This window comes from Drosophila novamexicana, unplaced genomic scaffold (genome assembly GCF_003285875.2).
Source record: "Drosophila novamexicana strain 15010-1031.04,08,12 unplaced genomic scaffold, DnovRS2.1 tig00000193-arrow-pilon, whole genome shotgun sequence".
NCBI lineage: Eukaryota > Metazoa > Arthropoda > Insecta > Diptera > Drosophilidae > Drosophila > Drosophila novamexicana.
In genome coordinates this window covers 794,899-819,297 of record NW_020824787.1, presented here as the reverse complement: position 1 = coordinate 819,297, position 24,399 = coordinate 794,899, and the positions used below count along the sequence as shown (strand labels likewise).

General features: G+C 37.8%; 2 protein-coding genes across 2 annotated transcripts; one reads left to right on the top strand and one right to left on the bottom strand.

Annotated features, from left to right (window-relative positions):
* Positions 1-162: 162 nt before the first annotated feature.
* LOC115759081 (estradiol 17-beta-dehydrogenase 11) lies at positions 163-18,635 on the top strand. The gene is made up of 8 exons (XM_030699914.1): positions 163-537; positions 10,825-10,978; positions 11,042-11,166; positions 15,968-16,078; positions 16,148-16,273; positions 16,370-16,491; positions 16,567-16,683; positions 17,699-18,635. Exons 1-8 carry the CDS (start codon positions 343-345, stop codon positions 17,952-17,954), a joined length of 1,206 nt encoding a protein of 401 aa, XP_030555774.1. The 5' UTR covers positions 163-342; the 3' UTR covers positions 17,955-18,635.
* Positions 18,636-18,745: 110 nt separating this feature from the next.
* On the bottom strand, positions 18,746-24,090 carry LOC115759053 (integrin beta-nu). The gene is made up of 6 exons (XM_030699877.1): positions 23,904-24,090; positions 23,750-23,829; positions 23,483-23,672; positions 20,875-21,625; positions 20,414-20,609; positions 18,746-20,357 (listed from the first exon to the last, which is right to left on the bottom strand). The coding sequence occupies exons 1-6, from the start codon at positions 23,974-23,976 to the stop codon at positions 19,272-19,274; spliced, it is 2,376 nt and encodes a 791-aa protein (XP_030555737.1). The 5' UTR covers positions 23,977-24,090; the 3' UTR covers positions 18,746-19,271.
* Between the last annotated feature and the right edge of the window lie 309 nt (positions 24,091-24,399).

The window sequence follows — 24,399 nt, the reverse complement described above, 5'->3', positions numbered from 1 at the left end:
CGTCAACAGCGATATCCAATAGCGCCCCAAAATAAGAAGTCGAAATTCATTCCTTTCGTTCAAATTCGTTTGCTACGCTCACGAGAGCGGACGTGCAGCGCGGAAAATCAGAAACAAAAGCCAAAAACGCATAAAACGTAATAAAGACAAAAAGTAAAACAAACAACAACAAATATATTTCGTAGTCTCGCTTGTTGTTATTATTATTGCGATTGTTATTGTTTAGCTTGCTTGTGCTTCGTTTGCAGCAAGGAATTACCGCTAAGAAATTACGAAAAATACTCAATGTGACCAGATTTTTGCAGTTAACATAAACAAAATAACGAAATTAAGTGTTTCAAAATGGTGAAGAACAATAACAATCTGCAGGCGCTCGGCAACGGCCACGCCCTGCAAAATGGCAATGTTACGCCAGTGGGCGTGGCTGCACCCGCACCCGCCGCCCCAGTCAGCTGGGGCCAAACACTTTGGAATACCTGGGATGCCTTCGCGGATGTCATGTGGTTCATCATCTGCAGCATAGGCTACATACTTCAGGTAAGACTTAACACCAGTTCAGCTCATTGTCGACTTTGTGCATAAATTGATGTCTAAGAGCCTTTGTTTACAACTGTTTAACAAATTTGAATTGTTTATGATTTTTTGCTATTGACTATTTGCATTTCTGATGCTTCCGTATGCTTGAGAGCGACTCAACAACTTAATCGACAGCATTGTGTGATTTGAAGCACAAATAGATTCAAGCTTAATGTTATATAATAGATACGTATATTCTGAATTATCGAAAAAACAAAAGTTAAAACAAATAAGAAACAAAAAATTTAAAATAAAAAGGAAGCTAAGACATATCTTTGACGACCTATTCTTTGAAACATGAAAAAGACTATCTTTAATATAGTATAACTAAATGCATGAAGGGTTTTTGTTTTTTATAATAATTGCTTACAATTTCTTAACTAAAGAATATTATTGTCCGATGATTTACTAAAGTTACTTAACTTAAATTTATATTCAATTTATAGTTTATTTAATTTGTAGTTAGTAAAAATGTTGAAAATTGTTTAAATTTTTATATATAGACAGATAAAATATTGAAATATTTGTTTAACTATGGGCAGAAGATGATATATGAACAAGGGCTTTAATAATAACTGAATAACTCAAGTTTATATGGAAGGGTTCGAATACATTTTGCCGCCAAAATTGTATGAAAGTGCGAAGCCAACCTTTAGATATACCGAAAAAAAAAAACATCTTTCTTTGAGCTCTCTTAACTTATTTAAACAAGAACACACTTTAATATTGAAATTAGCTCAAAAATATTCCAACAGTTATTTAGTTAATTATAAATATCTTTTAAAAATGGTTCGTTATAACGTATTTTCTGGCAAACGACATTTACTGTCGACTGTTATTCAAGAGCTTCACTTGATAAATGAAATAAAAGCAATGGCAAAACTCGTTTTCGGGCCACTCATTTTCACTCCCTGAATTGGTAGGTAGTGCCCTTGCTCTTGGCTGCTTGCTGTTACATCTCTTCATGGTTAATTAATAAGTTTGCAATTGCATTTGCCCATTTATGGCTGCAAGCGTTGTGCATATAAATTAAACGACACGCGCACGATCAATTTACTTTTGATCTTTAATCTGTAATTTGTTTGCCTTTAACTTGCATAAGTCAGCTTTGTCTAGTTAGTTAATTTAACTTACCTGCTGCTGCTTATTAATGGCACGATTCGAATTCTGATAACATATATTAGAGAACTTACAAATCTATCTTTAACACAATAAAAGTTTTCAAGCAAAAATATTTTGAAATTTTCCGTTGAAATTAGATCTTTTCTATAAACATGTTATATTGTAGGGTTGTGTCAAAATATTCCTAAAATCTTTTGACCTTGCTTGTTTTAATGGGATTACACAGTAGTGTATACGAACAGATAGGCTGACGGAGATTCGAACATTCCTACATATAAATAATTATCCTTTACAAACAGATCACACAAAATAGTAAAATTTTGTGCAGATTTAGCAGCAAGTTTTTTTTCGTAGTACGAAGCTCTAAAGCAAAAACAATCAATTAATATATTTACATTATTTTGCTTTATATATTAATATTTATATCTGTTTTATTACCATATTTATTTGGTGAACCTTTTTGCATAGTTTTTGTTTTATAATTCCCACTGTAAGCATAGCTAAAGAGAACAATTCCTATCAGCTGTAAAATCACATCGCGTTGTCTAAGAAATTCATTGCAAAGCTTATTAAATTAAACAAACACACAAAAAAATCCCCCATTGAATAAAACATTAACTATAGCTTAGACAACGAGCACTTAAAGAGATTGCACATTTAAGATTTACGTAGACTAAACGTTTTAAAGATTTAACATGATTTGCACTTACGGACGCCAAAAGGGCCGCTTTAAAGCCAAATAGAATAAAAGGCTAATTGCCGTAAAGCGCACAAATGTAATTTATAACTAGTTAACAAAGAATTTGGTTATTGGACTGCGGGGGAAAACGTTTTTATAAATATTAAATGTGTGGATATTTATTTTTTTTTGTATGGTTGAATTGACACGCTCGGCTTTATACACAAATTTCGCAGCATTACATAAGCCAATAATTTTTTAGGTTTTTTGTTGTGCTACATAATTATATTAATTTCACTTTGGCAAGAAAGATAAAAAACAAAAACCTTTTAGTTTGCGGCGTTGTTGTGCGGTGTGTGTGTGTGTGTGTGTATGCAGATATGATCATTAAATATAGCATGTATATCATGTATTTGCCTCGGTCTTATTATGCATGAGCGCCATTAAATTGCCGAGGTAACTCTCTTTGCCTGAATGCTTAACTAGCGTCGACGATGCCAACTGCATAGAGACAGAGTAAGGGCGGGAGGGGGCGGTCGGGGCCTGGCGGGCATATTGGAGGCGTTGCCCATTAAAAATGTTGACATTTGCATGCTGAATGCAATATCAACGAGTCATGAACGAGCCAAAACGAATTTGCATGTAAATCTTTTTACAGATTCGCTCGAGACGACACTTCACCGATGACTTGTCAGTTGTTGCAGTTGTTGTTGTTGCTGTTGTTGCATTTGCCTATTGATTGATTGTGCTAATAATGGGCTTTGGCTAGCCGGCCAACAATCAACGCAATTCAGGTCGATATTAGCCTGGCTTACGCTTTGCGTAGCTGCATTTTTGATTTGTGGCCCACATGCAAAACAAAAGACTTAGGCAACAAACTTGCACGCTTGTAGGCGTGCACATGCCTCACAGCCTCTAGAAATGTCGCACAGCCGCATGTAATGAGCTTTGGGGAGCACATCCAAAAAAACACACACACACAAACAAAAAATGATTCCCAACCGCAAAATGTTGGCAGCAACGGTGGCAGCGCTGTCAGCGTCGACGTCGCTGCTGCGTTTTGGCTTGTTGACCCAGTTCAACTTTTGCATTTTGCCGGCTTTGCAACGCTTTGAAGCCTGTTTTTATTAGCTTGGCTAGTTGTGGGTTCGGCTGTTGCTGTTGCTGCTGTTTTTTTTTGCTGTTGTTGCTGTGGCAACAACAAGCAACACATTTTTTCGCGGGCAACCTACCTGCCCGCCTGGCTGCGGCGTGTGCCTGTCTGTGTGTGCGTTTGTGTGTTTGCAACGGCGCAAACACACAGAAAAAGAAGAAATATAAAAGAAGTAAACGCAATTGAAATCGAAAGTGTTGGTCAAACAACAACAAAAGTCGTATAACTGCTGCTTGGTATTGCATATGTGAGCATAAAGTTTGCTTTTGTTTGAAGCCGTCGCGATGTGGAGGTTATTTGAAGCGCAGGCACAAAACCCCATAACGGCCTTGGCTCACTTGCTTGGCATATCTTTCATGTGAAGTGGGTTAAGATAGTGTTTCACTTTAGGGCAATAAATGGCTATGTTAGATAAAGTGATTTATAGGTGTTTGCTGCTTGGATGAACGAAGCTTAATATTTTATTTTTTTCATTTACTTGGTTAACAAGTGATATTAATTTAAACAAATATTTGGACTTAGAATATTTTTAAAAAGATTTTTCTTTTAATTTTTATTTTCTTTTCTTTTAATATACACTTGATTTTATTTGTCAGCCAATTATATATTACCTTGATTTGGGCCAGTTAAAAGCGATATTCTTTATAAAATATTAGATATTTTTGTATATTTTTTATTGCATAGCTCAAATGTGATATTCTTGATAAAACAAGATTTGGAATGTGCTGGGCAAATCTGAGAAATTCACATTGTAGTAAAAGAATATTGATATAAAAAATAATTGTATACACTTTCAGTTGGGCATTCAGTCTGAGATCTTCTAATCATAATTTTATATGTCTTCGATCTAATCTTTATACAAATTTTGTTTAGGAAAGTCTGGTAATATTTATTTATAATTTTTGTATATAGCCAAATATATATACATACACGAGTCTTTAACAAAGTTTCTTGAATTGAGTTGTTTGCCTAAAACTCTTTTGTTCATATTGCCAAGCCAAAATCTAACAAATTATATGTATAAAATAATACATAGTGATTTGCGGACCATCATTAGTCTTTATATCAGTTTCACACAAATTCCACATCCGCTGAGTACGCAGCTCAATTTGCAACAATCTTCAGCGAATTCCACTTTTGGCCAAGTTTGGCGCAATGCTGACGGAGCATAGAACTTGATTGCCAGCACGTCTAGCCGCACATCAATTGCGAGCCGTCGTTGTAGGTGCTAATTTCTGCTAGGCAATAAATAAAAATGGCTTTTGAAGGCCGCTCGGTCGAGTGACCAGCCGCTGCAAGCGGCGGCAGCCGAACAATGAAAACAATAAAAACAAACAGATAGACAAATACAAAGGCAAATTCATTGACCAGTTGCAAGGCAGCCAAAACTTTGGATATGTACAAGGCAACTGCCTCGATGATGCCTCAAAATGCAACGGCTCCACGGCGCAGCCAACGCGTTGACGGCATTCAAATGGAGTTCGCGTCATGCCTAAATCGCTGCATGGGTTGTTCAAAGCGTAAACCCGTTTCAAATAAAACACAATATATTCAAATTTTAGGTCGTTAAAATTTAAACAATTATTTGTTGATTTTTATCAATGAGTTAACTGCCAGCTCCAGCTGACTGCAAGAAATGACATTGAAAAATTTTTTATTTTTAAATTAAAATAATTAAATAAATTTTAAAAAAATAAAGCTGCTTCGAAATTGTTAAAGACAAGCCTTTGTGTTATAAATGTATTTTTAATACACAAATATTCCCTGCTTAAACAGCATATCGAGGCCCATCCCCTTTAGTTAGGCCTCTTCACACAACTACAAATTAAAGCAACATTCAATATGTGTCACTCGTGTATGCCACTAGGCGTGTTATCTCTACAGCTAAACAATTTTGGCCCACCTCGCAGCTCACTTGTTTCATTAGACGTATTTTATTATGAGCCACAATTTCAGGTTTATGCGTTTTTTGCAAGAGTCGCTGTCCGTTGCGCTCTATGAAACGCACTCAGCTTCTCATTTTCCTCATAGTTTTCATTTATTTATTTTATACATATTAAAGCTTTTGTTAAGGAAGGTCACTATTTCGTTGCAAGTATGAGTGCGTGTGCGTGTGGCAGCAAATGAAACTTGCAACAGTGGTGCACAATGCAAGTTCGTGTCTTAAGTCTTTTGTATTTAAGCTCATTGAAAAGCGCTCAGCATTTAGCGCTCAAAATATGCTTTTGGCCTGTAAGTTAAAGCCGGGCCAATTAAGGCAGCTGTCGAGCCGAGTGGTGCCGCATTGAATCGACTAGACTCGACTGGACTCGAGTCGAGTCGAGTAGAGCGGCGAGTAGAGCGCTGCAACTGTGTGTTTTGTTGTTGGGCAAGACACTTGACTTGACGACGCGGCTTGCAGCTTGGCACGCCGGCTGGCAGTTTCGCTTTCAGCTGGCTTAGAATTCACCTGGTCGCCGCAATCGTTTAGATTTTCAATTTTTCGCAATTGTCCCGGACGACGCAAACAAGTTTTGCCGCACCGTCTGCCATTTGCTTTGCTCAAGCGCAGCAACAACATAAACAAACATTTGATTACCACTCGCCCCTCCGCTGTGGCAAATGGCGCCTCTAGAAGTTAGCATTTCGATAAAAACGTGAGCGTATGCCAACTTCCATAATTCGCTTTTGTCTGCGGTTTTGTCGCATATTTTGCTTCTTTGTTTGAATTTGCATAATTGTGCAAGATGTGCCCCTGCCTCCTCATATGCTGATTGTCGGCTTTCGGCCTATTCATAAAATTATATTGTACGGTTAGAAAGATTGGCTAATTTTTAAAGTTGTGCTTAAATGTTTATTCAAGACTGAAAAGCGCTAACGAACAGCTAATGATAATGAGCTGCAAGCTCTTGCATCTGCGTTGACTCTCTTGTAATTGCTGGAGTGGATTTTTTTTTTGCATTTGCGTTTGTTGAAACAGGCAGAGTTTTCAAGCATCACAATTAGCAAGTCACTTATAAGCTAAAAGAATGGGCTATACTCATAAAAAGAGACGGCTTATTAAACTGCGCATTAATTAAATTATTCGGAACTACCAAATTGTATGTCGGTTTGATGTCGGACAGACGGACATGGCTGAATCAATACAGCTGTTGATGCTGGTCTAGAATATATACACTTTATGAGGTCTCCTTCTATGCAATACACATTTCATGACAAAACTTTAGTACAAATTATAATATTTATATATAAAAATAAAATTTTTAAAAAATAAACTAGAATTTCGTATCTAATAAACAGAAAAACAAACTCTGGTATGTTACATCATTAGGGCAATTATCATTGCTATTTGACCTTCATAAAAAGAATAAATATCATTAAATCATTTTCTAAATAACTAAATAATAAAATCGATTTTACATGCTTGGCAAATTGGCGAAAATCATTATTAAATTCATTTCACAATATTTAATTAGACTGACTATTGGTAGGTTGTAATAAATTACTAATGTAATCAATATTGTAAAAGTATTTATTTGAGCTTAAGAGCTTTATCATAGTACTTGTCTAGAAGATTTACTGAAACAATTGTTTCCGACCAGAGTACTTTTACTTGTTTAAATTTTGCTTAAATCCAGTCGCATTCACTTTTATATTAATATTACAGTTCCGCTTAACTTAAACCTTAAGCACCGAAAGCTTATTTCTTTTAAACAACCTGCCTAGCAGCTCCACTTACTGGCCATATTACAACGCTCTCGCCGTCAGCTGTAAGCTTTGGTATTTTTCCATTTTACAAAGGTCAATGCGTTCACCTTGACAATCAAATAGACAATCTAACAAACCATAAACAGCCCAATAAGCAGAAGCCCTACAAGTTTGTTGCTGACGAAGCAGGTTTTTCGATTTTACAAAAGACACATTGTGAAAAATGAATTTTTGCCTGTTTTTTTTTCTTCTTCTTCAAATGACATGGCATATATGCGAGCACGACTATATTAAAATTTGTATTTGTTTACATATGGCAAGTCATGATTGGAGTATATTAGCCAGAGAACTGACAGAACAAGCAAACGATTTGCCTTTAACTTGACTTCCGTGATGTTTCGTTTTAAAAAGTTTAGTGTTTTTTGCAAAAACTTGAAATTATGGAATAAAGAGTTCAGAAGAAAAGCAAAATTATTGGTCATTTAGTATACGTTCCATTTGCTGTCCCATAAAAATGGTTTTGTAAATTATAATAATAAAAAAATATACAAAAAAAAAATGATCTCATGGCATAAATCGCAGCATGAACATATTTAAGTTATTATCATGTTATGCATAAATTATAATGGCCCATTTCCTGCCCTTGTTAAAGTAAAAAGAGAAGAGAAAAAAACACGCACGAATTGCATGTTCAATTATGTGACAAAATGTCTGTCAACAAGGCAACAAGTGAAAGATGCAACAGATCATTATTATCATATCATCATTTTGATAATAATCATCGTCAGACACCAGCAGGCATGTTACCTTTAATGAATTTTCGTATTATTTATGAGTATTTTTCGGGGCAAATTGCAGAAAACTAACTGTTCAAATGCTTGTACCAGGCTAATTCGACTAAGTTGATACACTTCACTACATTGAAAAGAAGCATCAATTGGCCATACAAAAATAGAAACACGAAACCTTTAGCCTTATGTATCTGCATCGGTATCCTCACAAAATGTAGATATAGAACCATAAATCAATATCTTCATCTTCATAATGGCCAAATGGCATGATTAAATATATACATATGTGTATAACAAAGCCGTAAATTTGTTCAAATTTTAGTTGCAAATTCTCTTAAGCTCAAACATTCTTTTTAAATACTTTATCAATTGAGGGTATTTCAATTATTCTTGTTAACAAATGTAATTAATTTAACCTTCTTTATTTGATAAGGCAAATGCTTGCATAAAATATTATTTACCTTCAAAGTCATATAAATTTGTTAATAAAAAAAAGCAAAAAAAGCACTAGACAAATTCAAACTTTTTAAAGGTTAAATATATTTGAAATCGATTAATATTCGATCTTTTTTTTAATAAAAATAATCGCTTTATTCTTTTACAATGATATATTTGGTTTTCTAACAATCGTTATTTTCATAACAAATATTAAGCTTGGAGTTTTGTAGGTTAAAAATTGATTTATATTTTCAAAAGTTATACATTTGTCTAGCATTATTTTGTAATATATTGTCCACTTTGGACTATCGATTATTATCGGGCCGCACAGTCCAGAGTCTTTGGCTTTCACAGCAGCTAACCTGCGTGTGTTAATAAAAATAAAATTAATAAGAATAAATTTAGAAATAGAAAGTTACTTAAGCTCGAAACACTTGGCTGTAGGTGGCTTACATATCATATTAGCTTCATAGTATGGAAGATAAATCTTCTGGTTGCATGTTACATACACCTGCACAACTATATGATACCCTTTTCGTCCGGGCAGGCTGCAGAGCATAACAACGCCGGCCACGTTGCGCCACATTCATTGTTAATGTCAAAATAATTGGACACGCTTGCCAGTGCTGGCCCCTGAGCAGAAACCGATGTTGCACCCCAAGCCGGAGATCTGTTCGAGCGCCCAACGGCTGCGGGCAGCGACGACGTCGCGTGTGGCACGAAAATTTATGAGCCGCCTCTGGTAGCAAGCGAGATGGAAAGTGCTACTGTGTTGCCTTTTTGTTGCCGCCGCTGTTGTTGTTCTTGTTTTTGTTGTTGTTGCATTATTGTTTCCTTCCAAAAAATATGTAAAATGTTATGTTAATGTTGTTGCCCGCGCCCCTTTTGTTATCTTTATGCGACAATGCAGACGTGCGAGCCATAAATTTTGACAGCTTATTGACACTAAAACAACAATAGCCGAAAAAGAGACTTGAAAGATTTGGAGAAGTTGAAAATATTTCAACTATTTACCCAAGCAGAGGCGTCAAATGCGAAGTCTATTAACACGCTACCGTCAACTGGCAGACAATTCGCATTGTCTGCGGCTTGTTTGCTCACTTATGCGTTTTTTGTTGTCGTTGTTTTGTATTTTTTGTAAAAGTCAAGATTTGCATATGGAACAACATGTATGTGCACTAATATTTGGCATATTGCCTGTCAGTTGGCAGCGTTCGCAAGAAAAGCCCAAAGAATGGCGCGGGCCAAAACAAAAGACTTAGGCAACAAACTTGTTGATGTATTTGACATTTGACAAACGCGGGCTTAGCGGAAAGCTGATGGATATACGCTGTTAAAAGTTACGATGAGGGTTTTTTTCTGCCATAAAACGATGTCGGCCAGCTAAAAGTTTTTCAATGAAATTATGTTGAAAAACTTTTTTTGTTGAATGTTAATTTAACTTAAAAAATTATGTGTCAAATGGCCTATTTTTAAGAATATAACAACTAAGCGAGTCCTTTGCAGTGAAATCAAGAAAATTTATAAGCTTCTCTTTTTATTAAACGAAATTTTCTTTAAGTTCATTTATTTTTATTTACAACGTGAAGTACTGTTTTATACCCTAGACATTTGGTACATGAACATAATTCTGTTTCTTCTTCTTAAATAAGGAAAGATTGATTTAATATCTGCAATTCAATTATTAACAAATGAAACCAATAAGAACATTAAGTCCATTTATGAAGCTGTTTTTGAGTAGAATATAAAATAAATTAATTAAAAGGGACTGACTTTTCTCTTGGGCTCTGCATTTTTGTTTATTTATGATGTCTGTTTATGTATTCAACACACGATGCTTTCAGGTATCAATTATTGAACATTGTTGATTAATAACACATTATTAAGATTATAAGTATTTTAAATTTAATAATTCGGACTCGCGAAAAATAATTAAATTATGATAATTATATGTCATAATAGGTGCATATTTAGCTTAAAGAAAATGTGAAGGCGCGATGCAAGAGATTAAGAGTTTCTGAAGTCAAGCAGTTGCCAATAACTAATATGCCAATCCAAAAGGTACTTTTTCTGACTGGCAACATAAATGCAAGCTATGCAAAGATTTAATTGAATGCAGCCAAAGACAGTCTGTGTGGTTTATACTATCGAGTTGTTAAATTGCATTAACGACTTGTTGCAAGCATTTTATTACTAAAGATAAGCTCTATCTAAAATAATTATAATGAAAAAAATATTGTTTTATATGTATTTTAAGAGGGCCAAGCTCATCAACTAGCCTTTTCAGGCACCCTTTATTACCTAGCCATAAACCTAAATTAATTTGCGCTGCTTCCTATATAATTAACAACACCTCTCTTATCTTTTGCTTCCTGCAGGACCTTTATTATATCGCCTTTGGCTATCCTGAAAAGGAACTCAACACGGACATTGCATTAATAACTGGTGGCGGCAATGGACTGGGTCGTCTGCTGGCCGAGAGACTAGGCAAAATGGGCACCAAAGTCATCATCTGGGACATTAACAAAAAGGGTAAAGCAAAATTGAGAAAGAGTGACCGAGAGAGTGAGTTATGTAATTTTCTCAATCTTTCAGGCATTGCGGAGACCGTTGAGATCGTACAAGAGGCGGGCGGCTACTGCAAGGGCTACGTCGTAGATATATCAAAGAAGGAGGAGGTCTACAAAGCGGCCGATGTCATCAGAGAAGAAGTCGGTGATGTAAGTATCAAACCCGAAAGGGGGCAATCGTGTGATGCATTTGTGGAATGCGTGCGTCAATTGAAGCATAAAACTCTAGTAATTGACGTTCACAGTTGAGCGCTCAAAATAGTCGCCTCTATGCGCTACGTAATTGTTTGTTGAGGGGCGTTTAATGGCCAGAACCCTGTGTGGAACACATGTAGGACCAACACTCTTCATGTTGCCACGCCCCCGAGCAACACATTTATGTATATACTTATGTCATAAATTTTGTTCACCGGCCCCCAAGAGAAAATTTCGTATGCATGAGCGCATCTTCAGCGTTCACCTTGAGAAAGCCGGGAGAGAGAATGAGAGAGGCAGAGAGAGATAGAGAGAGAGAGAGATTGCTGGACGCGTCTTCAAACTGGTTGCCACTTGCGTTGCATCTGGCAATTTATCACAATGTAGAGCACCGAGTGCCTTATACTTTTACCTGTTTACCCCCGCCCTGCGCAGGGCAACCGCAACTTGCATTCTAATTAATCGCAACTGGCACGAGCTGCCACACTGCCACGCCCATTTGGGAGACACATTAAAAATGCATAAAAATCGCAGCCACTAATTGTGTGACTGCCGCGAATGCATCTTCTGTGTGCGATGCATAAATCTTCTGCATGCATATCTCGGCTCCGGCCAAGGCAAGATAGCATTGCAACAGCATTCGACCACAAATCGTGTCACGGCATTCATTATCACTGTGAATGCAACTGTGAATGCTGACTGCCAACTGCCTCTCGAGTGCTGCCTTCTGATTGCCGACTGTTTGGCGAGTGCCCAGCGCAGTTGCTAATGTGATTAGCGCAGTTTTGCCAAAGTGTCGAAAGTCTGGCAAGCGCATCAAAATTCATCATTTACATCATTTATGATGCCCTCTGTCGGCGGTTTTGTAATCCTCTAATGATATATTCAAGCCAGATTGCCTACACACATATACTTTATATACTTTACGAAGATCTAGAACTTAGCTTAAAATACCTGAGTTCTCTGTTGAACCCATTGGCAAAGTCCAAAGCGTACATTGCTTGTCGGCTTGTTAACCTGCTGCTTAAAATTAAAAGAAAATACTCGTTTATAAACATGTCAGATGGTGTTAAGATTTGTTGACTACGCCCACTCGGGGCGTGATAAATCGAAAAAATCTACATTACTTACATTTTATAATGTTATTTTATTTTCGGCGCTATTTAACTCCGTGACATGAAACTTGGCCTACATGTTTACTCGTTTATTATCTACGTCAGATAAAGTCTGCGGACTATGTGTTTGCGCCCCTTGGGGGAATGGCGTGTCAGAAAAATCGATACATTTTTTAGTTCGTAGCTAGTGAGATCAACTTTGGGAGACTACTTATGAGCTCCCCAAAAGATCAATCAAAATATTCAGCATACGCCCACTAAGAGGGCGTGTCAAATCAAAATTATAGTTATATCTTTATATAGTTGGCTTGTAACTTGATTTAAGCTGTTATCAGGCTGTGAATGATTATGACTTACTTGTTTTTGTCTTCATATTACTCGACCAAGCTCTCCAGTAAAAAAAAACATCTGTGTACATTAGGTAATTTGGCAAATTAGATTAATTTGTTTTCGAATCAGATTCATAGTCAATAAATTTCTGTTAAATAAAACATACATCAAATAGAAAAATAGAAAAAGCCAAAAAATATTTAAACAAATTTAATCTAAAAAGTATCAAATTGTAGCTCATATAATGCTCGCCTTCCAGGGAAGGGCATTAAATCTTTGGCAGAAAATACATAGTTATTCTTTTCAGCCTTTTCTTAAATTCATATAAAGCATGAAAAGATGACTTCATTTAACAATTTTTGAGTAACAGTTGCCTGACTGCCGCTTCACCTGCTAATTAGCTTAGCTCACTTCTATTTGTTGCTTTAATTAGAGCTCTCGAGTTCCAACTGCTAATAAGTGAAGGTTGAGGCTAACATTATATTCATTATTACTACTTCTATTATTATTTTCATTGAACGCTTTTGGTTGAATAAAATTATAGATTTCTTATAGAATGCAAACTAAGTAAAAGGTTATAAAATATAAACATTACATAACTAGAGTGTATTAAGCATATTCATAAATCGGACAATAACTAAAATTTAAATATGAGATTCCATTTGTTATTATACGAATTTAACATATAGTTTTGACTGACATGTAATTTTATTTTATTCTTTATTTGAACTCCAAAATACTTGTTATATAATTATTTTAAAGAGCTCTATAATTATTAGAAGCGAAATCTTTTGTTCTATTCAACTACAACCCGAACGGTATCAACAATTTTGGTCAGTTAATTGTTGCCAAGCTTTTGTCAACTGACTTTTAAAATGCCATCATTAGGAGAGTTCAAACCGTTTTACGCTTGGCCAGCGGCTGTTACCAAATAAAATATAAACGCACTGACTAGTTCAACAACAACAGCAGCAATGGAGCCAAAATCATTAGCGTAAAACCGAACTTAAGATAGATACTTTGACATCAAATTATACAGCTCAAAAACTAAATAAATATTATAAATTGTTAGAAGTCAGCAGCTTGGCCAGAACACAATATACTTATCAAAAAAGAAGAAAAAAAAGCAATTGAGGAGATTGCTCTTTAGAGTTTTGGAGAAACGAACTGACCAAAAATTTCATTATACACTTCTATTTTACATACTGGGTATCTCCATCTCAAATTATATAGATATAGACAGACCGTTGTTTAGATGGACTTAGCTAGATCAACTCGGGGGATCAAGGCTGCGCACCCGTTTCAAAATGGCTCAAGCCTTTCAATCTATATATTTAATTCTAAGAATCAAAAATATTGGCCTTAAAACAGCCGAGACAAATTTCGCACGGGATGGGCTGAAAAGAACCAGGCTTACGAAGCGATATTTAAGACAGAAAATTATTTCGAGCCGTAAGCTGAGCCTAACTAATTGAAGGCTTCCTTGGGGCACAATTGAATGGTTTTATGGGCAAATTCGATTTGAATCAAAACCGGGGCTGAAGACTGAAAAGTCAGGTTAAAGTATCCAGCATAAAGTTGGTTCGAAGCGTAAGTTTACGGCCATCAACCAGGCTAACTCGGTTTAAATTGTATATGAAAATATCTAATAATCATCGGAAAGAGAATTTAGAAAATTTCTATTGACCTGTTTCATTAGCAGACTTATGTCTGAACCCATTAAACTAAAAATACCTGGGCTCAAGGCTGTAGAAGATAAGTTTCACGTATCGATCCAGAAAGTTACAGTCGTTAGCAGAAGTTAAAAGCCTTGCATTTGGTATGCCTTTTAGCAGCTTATTTACAGGGTATAGCAATAGCAGCAATAAGCAAAAAAGCATTTAACTGCTTAGTAAGTCATGCGTTATGCAGATGACGCGTTGCTTTAGTTGTTGTTGCTGTTTTTGCTGCTGTCGTCTGGTCTCTGAAATATTACATTTAATATTTTTAATAGCTGCTGTGCCTTTTGCTGTGTTATTGTTGTTTTAATGCACGCCTCGTTAAATGTTTTTTGTGTTGTTTATTTTGTGCGTTTTTTTTTTCTCTCTGTTTTTTTGTACCCAGTGCTCGCAATTTGAAATCGCGCATACGCAACGTGGGACCCGCAGCCGCCCGCCGGCGCCCATCTTCGGTGCACTTGAACTCGCTGTGGCCTGAATTTGTTGTACATACTTGTTGTGGCTGTTGTTGCTATGATAGCTTCTTGTTGTTTCTTTTTGTAGTTGTTGTTAGTGTTTATGTAAATGAAATGTTGCACTTGTTGTTAACTTGGTTAACTAGCAACAGCAACAGCTGAATCGCTACTGAAATCATATTTAAATTTCGAGCATTTTACATTATTTGCAATTAGACCTTGACACGTTACACTTTTTGTTTGGCTTCCATTTGTTTTGAGTGCATCTTAATTAATATTACGCATAGAGATTTCACTTGCAAACCGTTTTGTAAGCATAATTACACTTTTTCGCTTTCCGGTAAATGATTTGGAACCGTAACGAACAATTTAACAAGCGAGTGCTAATATTTATAATAGGAAACGGAACTGGAATTCACTGAGTTTGTTTTTTTTTTTTTGCCAAAATGTATAGAGAAAGATAAGCAACAGAGCACAACAGATATTTAAGTTAATTAAGACAAGTTTTAGTAAACTTAAATTATATGAAAACTTTACTGAATTAAGTTAAATTTCTTTTGTGCGCCAATTGGTAGCGATTTGTAAAAATAATCTTTAAACTATCCTTAGGAAATCCATCTATATTCCACTTTTATAGTACGTTTCTTATTATTTCGGTTTCTATTTTTAAGAAGTATTTTACCTGAAATCGAATAGGTTCAACATTGAAAGTTTTTCAAGAATATATATGCAGATACTCAGTGGTCTCAGTCTTTTTTATTGCTTTAAAAATTATACGAGACATATTAATAATACGGCCTGCAGAGGTCAAGACAAAAAGCTTTAAAGAGGTTGTTATTAACACAAAACGCCTAAAGTTTGTTAAGACATAAAGTCATAAAAAACATAGTTTATAGAGCTGAAGGTGCTTTTCAACCCAGTCTCAGCTGTGTCAATTGAGAAGCCAAAACAAGTTGAGAATTTTTGTTGATGTTGGTAGAACGCAAATTGCGCAAGTTCCGCAACATGTAAATTATTGAAAAAAAAAATACGTATATTCAAGATTTGATGTGGCAAAAAATAATAAATAATTAAACAGAAGTCAAGAAAATGTTTACAGCAGCTCATAAAAAAACTTGTATTTTTATGCCTTTCGCAGGTTACTTTGCTGATCAACAACGCCGGAGTTGTCTCTGGGCTACATCTGTTGGATACGCCCGACCATCTGATCGAGCGCTCGTTCAATGTGAATGTTATGGCACACTTTTGGGTTAGTTGAATACACACACGCACACACACACACACAAGCTTGCTTTAACTACCAGTTTTCATTGCACAGACCACAAAAGCATTTCTGCCCAAAATGATCGAGAATGAACGAGGACACATCGCGACGATAGCTTCACTTGCCGGCCATGTTGGCATTAGCAAATTGGTCGATTACTGTGCCAGTAAATTTGCAGCGGTTAGTACGATGCCCTCTCTCTGTCTGCTACACTGTATGCAAATAACAGTGTCAGCTAAATGTATTTTACTACATGCTTGTGCACAATAATTACAGGTTGGCTTTGACGAGGCACTGCGTCTGGAGCTAGAAGTCCTTGGACATACGAACATACAAACCACCTGCATTTGCCCGTTCTTTATACAGGCAACGGGCATGTTTGACGATGTGAATGCCAGGTGAGTCGCAGCGCTGAGAACGCTTTAGGGCGTGGCACTTGTGGTAATATACTGACAGTTAAACTGTTCTTGCAGATGGGTGCCCACATTGAATCCCAACGATGTGGCCGATCGTGTCATCTCGGCCATTAAGAAGAACGAGAAACTTGCGGTCATTCCTGGTTTCCTCAAATTCCTGCTGTCCTTCAAATGGTGAGTAACCACAAACACAAAAGAAATGTCTTAATGGGGCTCCCAAACAGGCCAGAACGACCATCTGGGCCAGATATGTGTTCAAGTATTTTAATTTAACAGCAACTTAAGAGTCGTTTTTAAGGAATGCAAATTAGTGATATTATGAGATTCAAGTAAGATTTGATAATACGAACGGAAGTCTGAGGCTTAAAGTTAAGCTAAGCATATTCGAATTCATTAATTGGGATACGTTTGCAAAGGAATACCAAAGAGATGATTAAAATAAGTAAGATGATGAATAAGTAGTCGGGAGGGCCCGACTATAGGATATCCTATAGCACGTTTTCTTTAATAACGCTGTAGATCATATTGAGCGATAGATATAGATCGATTTATATATTCTCAACGAACATGGCTAGATCGACTCAACTATCGACGCTGATCAAGAATATATATGCTTAATGGGTTCGGTGATGCTTTCTTCTGCCTGTTTAGATTAGAATTTATAGTTTTATTTACAGTTTGGCAGTTCTTTAAGAAACTAAACTTAAAAGATTATATCTTTATTTTGCGAATCATTAATCACTTCATCAAAGTACTTCGAAAAGTACATATTAAACTTGTAGTTAGCCAGTTTCATTAGGCTCATTGAGAGCTCTTCACCAGAAAAAAATAAAAGATAGAACATAACTATCTAATTATCAGATTTAAATGCTATCTAGCATTTTCTCAGAGTGCTCGAATAAGATTTCGTGCGTATTATTGAATTAGTAACCCCTGAAATTGATATTAAAATATATTGCCTAATAAATGGACTATCGCCAATGTTATATGCATTTCCATGCCTGTGAATTATTACCCATTTGGAAATCAGTGAAACTAAAAGGCTGAAACGCAACCGTCCCCTCTACCCCTGGCATGGGCCATGGCTAATGGTCTCGCTTTAATGTGTTTCACTTTAATAATGCATAACATTTACCTTTGCCTTATTCTATATTTTGTCTCTTCTCGTTTTTGTTTTGCCTATTTGCAGGACCTTCCCTTGGGGTTGTGTGGGCGGCTTGTTGCGTCGCCTGGTGCCGGATGCCTCGCCCCACGGCCTGCCCAGCTCCGCGGGCAGCTGCAACAACAGCAATGGCAAACCAAATGGCAGCATCATTTCCTCCACCACCGTCGCGGATATGGCCGCCCTCGATGCTCAGTTGAGCAGCGCCAGCGTCACGTTGCCGGCCAAATCACCCTCGATGCTCATCCAGCGGACTCCTTCACTGGGGGAGCGGGTGCTCTGAGGAGTGCCGCTTCACGTCTTTGTTGGCTTATTTTTTTTGCATTTTACGAGTTATGTGTGTAATTGAATTTGTGCTTTTGGCATTATTTTTTTTTTCGTTCTTCTCCCTTTTTTCGGGCAAGCGACCATCCGCGTTGAGAGATTTGTGGTCAGCAGCCCATTTAGTAATTTTAAGCTACGAGTCTAGTGATATTACATTTAGTTATGATGGGCCTCGACGGGCCCTCAAATACGATTAGTTCTTTAAAATGCTGATTCGTATTTTTGTACAGAAGCGAGAGAAAGAGATATAGAGTCGAGCGCAGTCAGGTTTAAAAGCATTTCCCCTTCGGTTGTAGACGTTTTAAGAAATCCACTTGGTTATTCAAAACTAGTTAATTCTTTTCTCTTTATTTTGGGCATAATTCTCTTTTTATTTTGTTTAGCATAGGCCGCGTGATTTCTTCAATCGACTTTTGCCGTAGGTAAACTTTATATAAGAAACATATTTTCTTTAAATACTAATTAGCGTTATTTTTACTAATAATAACTCAATTAAAACTTAGTTAGCAGGCAAAACCAATTGTCAAATATACAAATACACGTTGAAAAAGTTTTCATATTTCTTAGCTAATACCATTTTGTGTGCATCGCATGTTTAGTTAATGCTACTATACAAATAATTTATCGAAAAAATAAACTATTTGAAAAATATAAAAATATACATATAAAAAAATGATTCTTATTTTATTCAGCAGCATTTAACGCACATCTGTATTTAAAGCGAAAAAATATGGTTTATACAAGCTAATTTTTTTATGAAAATAATTAAATATTGTTCTGAGCTTTATTTTACAGAAATATGGTTAAATCTGTTAACGTTAAGGCAGCATTCGAAATTATTAACATGAAACCTAACATGAAAATGTTAAAGTATTAAATGTTAACAAGAAAAAAAATGATAGTATTTTAGAAAATATTTGATATAGAAGAGAGAGCAATGCAAATGCCAAGTTTACTTTCTACAATTGGAAAATACATTATACATTAGTTTAATATAAGATACTGATTTTATTAAGAGTTATGTTAAGTTATTCGTAAGTTTAAACTTAAGTTGAATGAAATAAGTATCTAAAGTTTTGATGCCAGGCTACTCGTTTTGGAGTTCTCAATTGTCTCTCTCGTTGTCCCCATAGTGCAATTGTAAACATATGTAGACATTCGAGCTTATCTAACTTTAGTGACAGCTGGGAGCTGTCTTAGCTAAAGCTTTGGTACATGCTGACCCGCTAATTTTATGTAATACTAGATAATACATGTAGTTTGGCGAGACTTGCAATCAACTGGCAAACGGATTCTCATCGTAGTTGGCGCTCAACGCTCTGGGCACTTCGTAATGGCCTATGGGATCTCTGTATATGGGATTCTCCTGGCGTGTACTTTTCGCCTGCTCCTCGTTGAAGCGGGCATACTCTCGAGCATCCTTCATACGCAGACACCACCAGACTAGTCCAATTATAATCAGACCCAGGAGCACGGTTATCAGCGAAATGTAGCCAAACATGGCATATAAATTGACTGGCTCGCAGTCGACAGCCTGTATGGCCAGATAGTTGGTATGATCGACGACCTGATAGCTAAAGTAGCTATCACACTGGATGCCATGCTTGTTGACAATGCGCACCAGACAGATGGCCTCTGCCTCCAGTTCGTCGACAAAGAAGTACTGGGCGCCCGAACATATCTCGTTGAGGTTTTCGCAGTGGCCCATATGCTGTTTCTGTACAATTAGGCATTGCACGCACGGCTCATAGAACTGGCACACCTTGTTGTCCTTCTCCGGATCGATTTCACAGAACTCGCCCAGATACGGCTCCCGGCAGCTGCACACGCCGCAGTCACAGCTGCCGCGCTCCGAGCATATCTCGCCGGTGGGTCCAATGCAGCCGTCCGTGGACTCCTTGCAGTTGCACTGTGTGCCCGACCAGCCATATTTGCACACGCACTGCCCACAATAGCACTCGGCCCGCTCCTCGTCGCAATCGACGCACTCCAGGCACTCGCAGTACGCGCCCGTATAGCCCGGATCGCAGCTGCAGCTGCCGCAGTCGCATTCGCCGTGGTTGGAGCAGACCTGGCCGGAAATGCCATTGCCCTCATTATCGACTGGTGGGCGACAGGTTTTAAGCAGTGCCTCGTTGGTCGTGGCATTTGTGAGATCAGTGGGGCAATTGCAGAAAGTGCCCGTCCAGCCCTGGTCGCAGATGCACATGCCGCAGTTCAGATAGCCCTGGTTGTCACATTGAAAGCGTGCGTACTCGTCTTCCGGTTCCGCGACCTCCACGCAGGGACAAGGACGCTGCAGCTCCACATCGATGTCCATGTACGCACTCAGTGAGGCCTCCTCCACGCGTATTTTGTGATTCTGCAAGGCAACGCGGTGAAACATTGATGTCAATAAAATCCGGGATCGACACTTACCAGTACCCCATTATCTGGATAATGCGTGAGTGTTACATCCACATAAAATTCAATTTCATTGCTCACATTCGCATTGCTGCAATAGTTGCGTTGGCGCAGACTGGGAAATTGTCCGGCACAGTCCGTATAGTATTCCATTTTTATGAAATCCGGACTATTGTCGCCAAATTGAGTACGCTTTATGAAGCTCTCATAGCTGGTATAAAGAACAAAAAAAGGGATAAGACCAAGTGAAAAGTGCAAAACATGTCCTATATGTTTTCTTATAAAGATCTTTAGAAATGAACCCCCATTTCCCCTGAGTAGGACAATATTTTCCGAATAGTGTTAAACACTCCTCAAAGGAATCAATCAGTTAGTCATTCAGTCAGTCAGTCAATCTGTCAGTCAGGGCAATAAGTTTTATATATAGAGATTTCTCAGTATATATATCTTCCTCAATACAATTATATCCCACTTACCTCTTCTTAATCAACTCCAAAATATTGGATGAATCGGCGCTCAAAATTTCCACATTGCTGATCTCCTGCATGAGTCCGCTGAGTTCCTGGTAGGTGCCGAACACCTGCTCTGTGACGGCGAATATGACATTGATCTTGCGTCGCAACAGCTCCCGATAGATCTCCTCCAGCGATGGATAGTCATAGACCAAGGAGCCCGTGTACTCGCCGGCCTTGTTCAGATGGCACTTCCGATCGTTGCGCTGCACGATGCCGGCCAGGAGACCGTCGCCAGCAAAATGCATGAAGCCATCGGTGACCAGGATGACCACCTTGCGCGCCTGTTGCTTCCAGCCAATCTGCTTGGGGCACACAATCACCTGCATAAGTGCATCCAGGCCGCCCTCCAAATTGTCCAGATTGCCTGTGATGCGGCTGGCCGCAACGGCAGCTGTGAAAGCCTTTATATCATCCGTCAGCTGCAGATGATGCCGATAGCCATAGGTGGGCTCACAGCGCTCGCGTTCGGCGGCACAGGGATTATCCCGCAGCTGTGGCATTATCATCGGCATTGCCGGCTTGTCCGCAAAGGAGCCAAAGCCCAGGCGATAGTTATCTGTTAGATTGTGCAGCGTCTGGGTCAGCTCCGTGCCGAGTTGCTCCAGCGTGTCCTTGTCATCGCGCATGGTCCATGTGAGGTCCATCAGCACGTACAGGTCGAGCGGGTTGTTGCGTGCCGCCCGATAGCTCAGCTTGATGCGTTGCGTGTTGCCTGTAAAAGATATTCCAATTGGATAGAGGGCGGGCAACAAAAACAAAACCAAATAATATAAAAGAAAAACGGGGTTTACAACTGGCTGTAAAGTCAAGGGGTTAAGTGCGCCATTTACGAGCTGTTTTATAGACTGCGATGCCATTGAAAGACAGCCAGCAGTAGTTAAGCATTGTCTGCTCTACATTCCACCATTGCACACTACCCTCCCCTCACTCCCCTTCACTTCACTGAACCATTCCACAACCCTTCATTACCACTTGAAGTTGTTCGCACCCATGTTAAATGTTTTGTCTTCCTTTAATCCTTAAGTCTGCAATTTTCCCATCGCATAATTGCAATTCGCGTTTTTTTTACCACTCACCCTTTAATGACAGCCCATTGCATGATCTTTCCCATTCGATGAGTGCTCATCTTGGCACTCAATTGGACCATAAACAGCTTGATTGAACCTGCCCCAACTAATAATAAGGTTTCTTATCTGTAGCTAAATTTAGCGCAACTTTCCCCAAGATATTTGCATGTTGAAATTTCGGGTTTTTAGTTGATTTGTTGCCAATATTTCCTCTTCAATGTATCGCTTTCCTATCTTCCAGAAGATAGGAAAAATTGGCTGAAGTTAATCACTTTTGTGATGGATAAATCCAAGCTTAAACGAATAGAAAAGAGCTTTGTGGAATGGGAAACCTTTTTCATTGGTAGGGAAAGCGTTACGATTGGCAGTTAATAACAATTATCGCCTGGGCGATACATTTGCGACACTAAAAGCATTACATTTTGTTTCATATAACTGGACTTTCCTTAATCATTTTCTTATGAGACTATAAACAATAATAATACAAATGTAATAGTAATCATAATAATGATAATAATAATAACAAAAATTGTAAAAATAATAATAATAATAAAATAATAATATAAATAAAAAAAAGATGATCATAAAGATGATAATATTAATAAAAATTGTAGTAATAATAATAAGCATAATAATAACAATAATAATATGGAAAGTAAAACAGCAACGATAATAATAATATAAATATAAAAAAATAATAATAGCAATAATAATGAAAACGATAAAAATATTTATAATAATATAAATGAAGCGTAACAAACAACATTTTTTTTTCATTTTCATTAACTTTTTCTGTCTCTTTCTAACGAAATATTTCACATTCTTTTCCTTTCTTTGATTTTAACTTCGAGCTGACTTTATAAAATTAATTCTTTTATGAGACCCAAATTGTTTGTATAACGCTTGAATAACCTTAAGCAGCAGTATTTACAAGTTAATCCAAATTTAAAGATTATATGTTTTAAATATTTTTAATGGGTTGAACCCTTCAACGAATTATAAAAGGAATCCTTTTATCGAGCATAAGAGAGATTAGCAAAGTGTGGAACCATCTTTGTTTTTTCTCCCCCTTTTTTGTCGCAGGTTCAATGGCAGATTGGGTCCCCGAGCTTAGTTAGTACGTTCGAACTAATACTTTGGTAAGTTCGGGGGAGGTCAATGAATTCTCACGCTACCCGTTATACCAATAATCGAGATATGAATTGTTTGAGGAATCGTGACACACTAATTGTTGATAAGCCACACACACACACACACACTCACACAGACACGCGCACATTAAACACACTCACACCCCGGCCCGAGTGTAGTAAATGATGTGTGACAAATCAGCAGGGCAAACAAAACACCAGATCGGGGGGGTAAGACTAGGTAATATTCTCGTAAATGTATAACATGTAGGGCAGATAAATAACCTAGGCAGTGAGAGCGAGAGAGAGGGAGAGGGAGAGAGAGCGAGGCAGTGTTAGGGTAATTGATAAGCTGCGGATAAGATAACGCACCTTTGACCAGTTTGAGAAAGACGCGCTGTGGCTTCACCTGCACCGCCTGCTCGTCCCGCGTCTCATAGTCCTTGAGGGGGCGCTGCTGCAGCAGCTCCAGCTGCGGCTGATTCTCATAGATGTTCGCCTCGCTGCAGTTCAAACTGAGCAGCGTGGCGCGTGTGAAGCAGCGTGAGCGCACCTGATATGTCTGCAGAGAGAGAGAGAGAGGGAGCGAGGATTAGTAAAAAGAGAGAGAGCGAGAGGCAGAGCCGGGGAGAGGAGAACCTTGTCCGTGCACCAGGCGCAGCTGAGGTGCGTATTTAGGCAGCGATCGCAGCTATCGATTGAATGCATGCATTGCTCATCTGCGTGCGAACGGGAAGAAAAGAGACAGCGAATCGTATTGGTTACATAACAATGGCAAACGGTAAGCACTAACCCATTGTTATGGACGCCACCTCGCCTAGGCACAGTAAGAAGAAGAGACACAACAACCGACTAAACAACGGCATCTTTTCGCGTTCTCTTTGTTTCGCACTCTCTTCACTCTCTTTGTTCAAATTGTGCAATTTTTCAATGTTGTCGTTTCTTTTACTTCTGGCTCCACGCTGTTTGGGCCGTAGAACTTGCCCGCGTCAAAACCAAACGGCAACTAATCATATTTTTCACATACACAAAAATAATACAACTCGTGCATTTGTTAATAATGCTATGCATGTGTGTGTGTGTGTGTGTCTGTGTAATCTTATCAATGCGTTAAAAAATAATATGTAGTATAGAAAACGCTTGTTAGAGAAATATTGTGAGAGGGAAACAGAGCAGGGGGAAGATGTGACGTCAACATTCGATCATTTCAATTACTGTTATGAAAATCACTCTCACTTTTTGATGTCACTTTAAATGATGTATATAAATTATTTATTTTTTTTGGCTTA

Excerpts from the sequence above, each read along its gene's own strand:
- LOC115759081 (XM_030699914.1), top strand. The coding sequence starts at position 343 with ATGGTGAAGAACAATAACAATCTGCAGGCGCTCGGCAACGGCCACGCC. Across the intron at positions 11,167-15,967 it reads TCAGAGAAGAAGTCGGTGAT|GTTACTTTGCTGATCAACAA; the intron begins GTAAGTATCAAA and ends TGCCTTTCGCAG. Across the intron at positions 16,684-17,698 it reads TTCCTGCTGTCCTTCAAATG|GACCTTCCCTTGGGGTTGTG; the intron begins GTGAGTAACCAC and ends GCCTATTTGCAG.
- LOC115759053 (XM_030699877.1), bottom strand. The coding sequence starts at position 23,976 with ATGCCGTTGTTTAGTCGGTTGTTGTGTCTCTTCTTCTTACTGTGCCTA. Across the intron at positions 21,626-23,482 it reads CTTTCTCAAACTGGTCAAAG|GCAACACGCAACGCATCAAG; the intron begins GTGCGTTATCTT and ends TATCTTTTACAG. Across the intron at positions 20,610-20,874 it reads TTGGAGTTGATTAAGAAGAG|CTATGAGAGCTTCATAAAGC; the intron begins GTAAGTGGGATA and ends TCTTTATACCAG.